Genomic DNA, 7500 nt, shown 5'->3' with positions numbered 1-7500 from the left:
TTTTAAAAGAGAAATTTATAGAAGACACTTTAAAGAGAGATCAGAACACATCAGAACACATCAGAACACACCAGAACAGATCAGAACACATCAGAACACACCAGAACAGATCAGAACACACCAGAACAGATCAGATCAGAACAGATCAGAACAGATCAGAACAGATCAGAACACATCAGAACACACCAGAACAGATCAGAACAGAACAGATCAGAACAGATCAGAACAGATCAGAACACATCAGAACACACCAGAACACATCAGAACACACCAGAACACACCAGAACAGATCAGATCAGAACAGATCAGAACAGATCAGAACAGATCAGAACAGATCAGAACAGATCAGAACACACCAGAACACATCAGAACACACCAGAACAGATCAGATCAGAACAGATCAGAACAGATCAGAACACATCAGAACACACCAGAACACACCAGAACAGATCAGAACAGATCAGCAGTGATCAGGAAGAATTTGATGTTGATTCACAAAAAAACAATAAAGAAACAAACGTAATTGAAATGGAAGATTTACTGGAAGGAGATGAATTGGGACTCTGTAAGAGACTCTAGTACATTCCTAATTGTCAGTATAGCTAAACTCAGTGCTGATTAGAGCAGATGTGCTGTATTTACAACTCCAGTTGGTTTGTATGTGTTTATTATTATTATTTTTATGGTTGTAGTGCTGTGTGTGTGTTTATTATAATGGTTGTAATGGTGTGTGTGTGTGTGTTATTATAATAGTTGTAATTGTGTGTGTGTGTGTGTGTGTGTGTGTGTGTGGCGTGTGTGTGTGTGGGTGGGTGTGTGTGTGTGGTGTGTGTGTGTGGTGTGTGTGGTGTGTGTGTGAGGTGTGTGTGGTGTGTGTGTGTGGTGTGTGTGTGGTGTGTGTGTGGTGTGTGTGTGTGGTGTGTGTGTGGTGTGTGTGTGGTGTGTGTGTGTGTGTGTGTGGTGTGTGTGTGTGTGTGTGTATTACGTATATATTTATGCTTGTGATGATCTTTTGTGCTTGTAGCCGTGTCTCCGGTACATGAACCGTTTGCCAAAGAGTTCCCGGTTATTGCAGCACCTGAGCTCCTTCTTGGCCCCTCCCCTTTCTGCCAGGTGAGATCCCCCTTCACCTGCACACAGGAAGTGAAGCTGTATGAATACAGTTAGCTTTGTACAGTGTGGTTTAGTGCTTTAGCTTGTAGTAACTAGGGCTGTCGCGGTGAAAGAATTTCCCCTTGCGATATTCAACCTGTCTCAATATCGCGGTATGCGGTAATATCACCATTTTTTTTTGTTTTTGAAAATTACTTAATTAATCTGCATTTTAGAGCTATATAAACAAGCTTTATTGTTAGGCTATGATTCGCTTTATAATGACAAAGATGAGACGGCTTTAAGACCAATGAAATGCGTGTTTAATGTTAAATACAGAACAGAGCAGGGATGCGCGTCTTTTCTCTATTAAAAAAAAGGTTTAAATTTAGCTCCTAGGCTAGATATACAGTGTGAAACGAAAAAAAAAAGTGTTTAGGCTAAATATTGTAAATACACATCTAATCAAAATATGGTAAAAAAGAAATAGAATAAAGTCTGTAAGAGTTTAAACCTGCGTTATTATGCGCGCTAGAAGAACCAACACGTTCATCTGATGTGGTTTAGAGAGGATCTGAGTGGGGTAGCGATGTTTCCCTCGGTACTAAAACTCTCTCTGATGGGGCTCGTTACACTAATACACGTGTACTGTACCTGCATGCGACTTTACAATGCGACAAACTATCTATTTAGTAGGTATAATTAACATAACAATATATACTACATTTCAAGTTATTATTCGTTTCAATACATTTTTATTCAACGAAAAAATACATTTAAATCATTCCAGCAAGACCAGAAAGAGAATATTTGCAGGCTGCAATGCCATATTAACCCTCATTAAGTGTTTTAGTTCACCAAGGCTGTTTGAATATAGTCTAAATTACAAGTATTTACTGAGTGTGAACTCAATTTCATCATTAATAAACTTGCCTATAATTCCTGTTGCGATTGTTTACATTTTAAAACACAAAGCCTGACGCTCAGCAGCAACGCATGAGAACAGGTTGTGGGAAAATGACGCTCCTAGCTCATTTTCATTATGAATTCATTTAACATTTATTACGCCCGAATGTAAGCGTAAAACAAGATGGACCTGCAACAATATAAACAAAAAAAAATAGAAGAAAGAAAGAAAAAACGTGAACACCGCGGTGTTGCGGTTGCTTGGCATGCCCTGCGGTTGGCTGGTCTATACCGCGATATTTCAAAATTGCGGTTAGCGCGACAGCCCTAGTAGTAACCCAGGTAAGATGCTAAGCTACGGTTTAGCTAGCTGCTAGCGACCATGGTGTTTCCTATACTGGTGGTGTTTGTTGTCATAGAAACAGCTGGTGTGTAGTGACTGAGGTTTTTGTTGTTTTTCTTTTTGTTTTCTTCAGGATGTTTCTCAGTGTAGTTTGGAATCAGTAGGTGGGGTTTGTCTAACCCCGCCACCTCCGCCTCCCCCACTGCCCCCTCCAGAGGAATCGGAACGTCCCCCCAAACCCCCGTTTGCTGATGAGGAGGAAGAGGAGGAGATGATGCTCAGAGAGGAACTTCTGAAATCTCTCGCTAGCAAACGAGCAGTCCGAGTAGAGGTAAACACACACACACACACACACACACACACACACACGCATTATAAACACACACACACACACACACATTATAAACACACACATACATATTATAAATATATATATATATATATATATATACATAAACTTATATGGGTGTGGTTTATCTATCTGATTATAGGTAAATATACAGAGGAACCTCCATTTAACAGATTTCAGATTTAACTGACAAAATCTTTAAAATTCCTGAGAGAAGAGAACCAAGAGCAGTAATTCAGCACGTCTCTCTGTTTACACGAGTGAGAGACTTTGTTTTGTTGGGAGACTCGCTTTGTTCTCGTCTTTTTCTCAGTTTCATGTTACATTTTTGCGAGTTCTAGAGCTTAGTTCTGGCTCTGAAAGACGAGGGAGGTGGTGACAGAAAGAGCATTTAGGTTTTGCTGAAAAGTTAGAACTTATTAAGAAAGTGAAAGCGGCGTTTCTGTGACCCGTGTATGTGAGGAACACGGTTCTGCATGACATTTCTCCCCAGTAGTAGGACACCGATTTTAATATTTATTTATGTAAATTTCACAGGACATATTTACATCTGTATTTATTTTCTTTATTTTACTGTTTATCAGATGTTCATAAGATAGCTAGCCTTTTATTATCCCTCGGGGGAAATTTGCAGGAAATTTCATGTTTAGCACTTTTGTGGACCTTAGTGCTGCGTTTTCAGATATTTTTGCATCCCTGGAAAAAAACCCCTCACTGTTTCAGACAACCGTGTTTACAGACCAGTGCTCCTCACTTTTACTCAGTTACATTCAGGTTCCTTTGTATATATTACACCCTGTATATACATAGACAAACACATATGCGTGCAAACATACACTTTGTGTCCCTCCATCATGATGTGCATGGATTGGCCAGTACATTTACTGCTTCTGTGTGAACCAGGTACCTTCATTAGCTCATTTCTCTCAGAACAGGATGCCCGATGCTCTGCACTGAGAGTTTAATGCTTCGTGTTTTACTTGTTTTTTTCTCCAGGACACGTCCAGTAACAGCGGCCCCCCCTCTCCCATGAGGCCTGTAGCTCCGCCCCCTGCCAAAGCCCCCGCCTCTACAGTGGGTTTCGGCGGCGGTGCCTCCCTCTCACGCGGCTCCAGCAAATACAGCAAAGGAGCTCCAGCATCAAGAGTGGCGCTGGTGGTGTGTTACCATAGCAACACTACATCAGCACCAATCAGCTCTGTTACTTTTACCTTTCATAACACACACACACACACACACACACACACACACACACACACACACACACACAGTGGCTAACTACATGCCAGCAGGTGTACAGTACTGATGTATAAGTTGTACTAAGATTCCCATTCTTGCCAATAGGCATTCAGATTCTATGGCAGTGTAAAGCCTGTTTGACTGTGGACAGTGTCACCCAGATAATGTAATGTATATTTTTGAGCCAGCAGATTGTTGTCAGTTTTTGAATGATCCCGCTGGTTTGTTTTTCAGTTGCCGAGACACAAAGCCGTGGTGGTGCGTCTAAATGCTTCTGATGACAGCGATTCTGAGATCGAAGCCCCCAGTTCAGTGCAGTGTGTGTTTGGACTAGAGTCCATGATTAAAGAGGCTCGTAGAACCGCAGAGGTACGAGAATTGTAGAGTAATAGAACCTATCAGTGAACCTGTACTCACTTAATGCACTTTGGTTTTATTTTCTTTTATGTCATTTATTTTAACTTCATGTCTGTGTTTTTATTTCTCTTTATCTGACTCTTTTATGACTGCACATGTGTCGGAGGGGGCATGTGTTAGTCACGACCCTCCTCGGTCAAGAGTGGAGGTGCTATCAAATAAAGTTAATCTCTGATCATCCAGGCCACCCGACCCCGAGCTGTACCCACCGCTGAGAAGGAGAACGAGCCACTCCGCACCCCTGAAGCTTTACCTGAGGAGAAAAAGATGGAGTACCGCCTCCTGAGGATGGAGTTAACCAGGTCTGTTACACACACACACAGATTGTGTATTTGGGTTAAATTTTAGGTTCTGGTTGCAGCAACCTCAGGGTTTGTGCTGATTGGTTGTTTTCTTTACTCAGTCGGGAGAATCAGCGAATCAGTAAATCAGACGCTGCAGTTTCCTCTCTGGACTCGACTGTCGACGCAGCAGAAAAACCATCAGAAGTGCAGAACAACAACGAGGATAAACTCACCAAACACCGGTATGTCTCCATCAATCACTGCACCCAGCACTGTGATATCACTGCATTCATCACTGTAGTATCACTGCACCCAGCACTGTAGTATCACTGCATTCATCACTGCACCCAGCACTGTACTATCACTGCATTAATCACTGCACCCAGCACTGTAGTATCACTGCATTCATCACTGCACCCAGCACTGTAGTATCACTGCATTCATCACTGCATCCAGCCTAATCCTGTGTTATCACTGATTAAATCCATGCAGTGAGCAGTGTATTGAAAACTGCATTTTTACTGTATTCATTCCTCCAGGCTTGTTTATACTCACACACTCGTGTTGTTCAGTGCTCAGTTACAGAAGGACCAGGTTGTGCTGGATCAGCTCCATCAGCAGGAGATCAGGAAGAAAGAGGCTCTGAAGATGGCCGAGGCAAAAGTGCTTCGACTCAAAGAGCAACTGCTGGCAGCAGAGAGAGTCGCCAGTGCCAACCGAGTCCTGCTGAGGAAACTTCAGGAGCAGGTACACACACATACACACAAATATATTTACATTTGTACACACATACACACTCACAGTGTCTGTGGTCTGGGTCTCAGTGGTCTGCTGAACGTATTTAACATGCTGGAAATGAGTGTGTGTCTGTGTGTCTGTGTGTGCAGGTACAACGAGTGCATCATCGTGTAGCAGTAAAGCAGCAGCAGGTTCTGCGTATAGAGAGAGAACTTCTACTGTCCCAACCTGGAGTTCCCAAAAACAACTACAAACACAAGAACACACAGCAATCAGTGAGTACACACACACACACACACACACACACACACACACACACACACACTAGAGCAGCGGTGGCAGCCAGAAAATGAATCCCACTGGCCGCATGTGCTGAAATGTATAGCAGTAAATAACCTGTAGCATAAATCACCTAGAAGTCTGTATATCATCAGCTTACTTATGTGAGGAGCATCTCGTATAACCCTAAACCATAAACCCTGTTCTGTGGATTAGGGCAAAGTGTATTCAGCCTTCCACAGAAGGAGAGGGTGTGGGGTGAAAGTAGTGAGCTCCCAAAACCAGAGCTGTTTTGGTTAATGCTGGTGAAGACGTAAGAAAACGTTTCCAGTGTTTGTATCCTTTGGTGTGCAGTGGATAAAACACACATGTTTGGTTGAGGTCAGTGCAGGGAGCAGAAACATCTCATGGGAATTGATGACCAATCTGGGTATGGAGGTTGCACTTCAACACCAAAGATGGGTTTCGCATGGGATCTAACACAGTCATGCTCGGTTTTATGTGAAACATAGTGGAATTTCATACTGTCATAACCTCTGTGTGTGTGTGTGTGTGTGTGTACGCATGTATGTATACAGGCTGGTAAACGGCGGCGGTTGGATGTATCAGACTCTCACTACGCTAGTCTGATGGAGCAGAAGAAGCGCCTACAGCAGTTGGAGAGCGAGTACGCACTTAAAATCCAGAAGCTAAAGGAAGCTCAGGCTCAGCGTCAGGCCACCAACCTCACGGTGCCCTGCAGCGTCACCCAGCCCTCACTGCACGACCTCACACAGGATAAACTCACGCTGACCAGCGACGACCCTTCTGATGAGCCTGAACCCGAGGGCACGGAAACACACCCTGCTACTACCACTGCTCGCCGCCGATCGTTCCGGGAGTCGGGATCATTTACCAAACCCAACCTGAGCCACGCTGAAACGCCGGCGGTTCCCACCGCATCCCCTATAGGCCCTACACCAGCAAAGACTTCAATCAGCACAGCGCCCCCTGCAGAGTTTGTCCTGCTGGGTCTGAACCTGGACGATCTTCGACTGCGCTATGAAAAATCTGAGACGTTCCCAGAGCTTCTGCAGCGGGAGCTCTGTGCAGTGGGGGGCGCTCTGCTCAACATCAGGTCCAGTCAGAAGGTATGGTGGGATGGGACAGGGTGGGGCAGGGCTGCTGTCATTAACGGTTACAAATGAAAAACAGTGACTGTGGATCCACTGATGGGTCTCTGTGTGTGTGCGTGTGTATCTGTGTGCGTGTGTGTGTGTAGGTTGTGCAGGTGGATTTTGACCCCATAGCACCACAGCGAGTCCGCAGTGAGCTGAAACCGGCTCCTTTTGGTCCATATCAGAGTCCGCTCCTGGTGTTCAGATCATACAGGTAAACACTGATAAAATTACAGCTGTGTGTGTGTGTGTGTGTAAGAGGCAGGACATGAGGACTGGATTCTCATTTTCATCCTGATTCTGTATTTAAAAAGTGCATTTATGTAAATTATTATTTATTATTGTTTTAATAATAATAATAATAATGTGTGTGTGTGTGTGTGTGTGTTTAGGTTTAGTCCATATTTCCGGACTAAGGAGAAGTTGTCGTTGAGCTCGGTCACCTACAGTAACACTGTTGAACCTCGTAAGTGTTTCTGTCGGTTCGACCTGACGGGAACCTGTAATGACGACGGCTGTCAGTGGTGAGTGATGCTCTTTCTCCCGCACACACACACACACACACCGCATCACACACTTCAGTTCTAAACACTCCCTGTGTGTGTGTGTGTGTGTGTGTGTGTGTGTGTGTGTGTGTGTGTGTGTGTGTGTGTGTGTGTGTGTGTTTGTGTGTGTGTTTGTGTGTGTGATAGGCAA

General features: G+C 43.9%; 1 protein-coding gene across 1 annotated transcript in view; it reads left to right on the top strand.

Moving 5' to 3' along the window:
* The window catches only part of LOC134319193 (zinc finger C3H1 domain-containing protein), a 25315-nt gene that overhangs the window by 4127 nt on the left and 13688 nt on the right, over window positions 1–7500 (top strand). The window contains exons 7-18 of the mRNA XM_063000223.1: window positions 1025–1113; window positions 2475–2672; window positions 3687–3848; window positions 4164–4298; window positions 4530–4648; window positions 4750–4872; window positions 5203–5377; window positions 5518–5643; window positions 6226–6777; window positions 6909–7018; window positions 7197–7328; window positions 7497–7500. The exon at window positions 7497–7500 is cut by the window's right edge and continues 118 nt beyond it. Coding sequence (XP_062856293.1) covers window positions 1025–1113; window positions 2475–2672; window positions 3687–3848; window positions 4164–4298; window positions 4530–4648; window positions 4750–4872; window positions 5203–5377; window positions 5518–5643; window positions 6226–6777; window positions 6909–7018; window positions 7197–7328; window positions 7497–7500 — 1925 coding nt within the window. The remainder of the gene's footprint in view (window positions 1–1024; window positions 1114–2474; window positions 2673–3686; window positions 3849–4163; window positions 4299–4529; window positions 4649–4749; window positions 4873–5202; window positions 5378–5517; window positions 5644–6225; window positions 6778–6908; window positions 7019–7196; window positions 7329–7496) is intronic.

The sequence above is a fragment of the Trichomycterus rosablanca genome, chromosome 8, assembly GCF_030014385.1.
Source record: "Trichomycterus rosablanca isolate fTriRos1 chromosome 8, fTriRos1.hap1, whole genome shotgun sequence".
Taxonomy (NCBI): Eukaryota; Metazoa; Chordata; class Actinopteri; order Siluriformes; family Trichomycteridae; genus Trichomycterus; species Trichomycterus rosablanca.
Note: the sequence above shows the minus strand (reverse complement) of the source record. Positions and strands in the feature narration are given on the sequence as shown.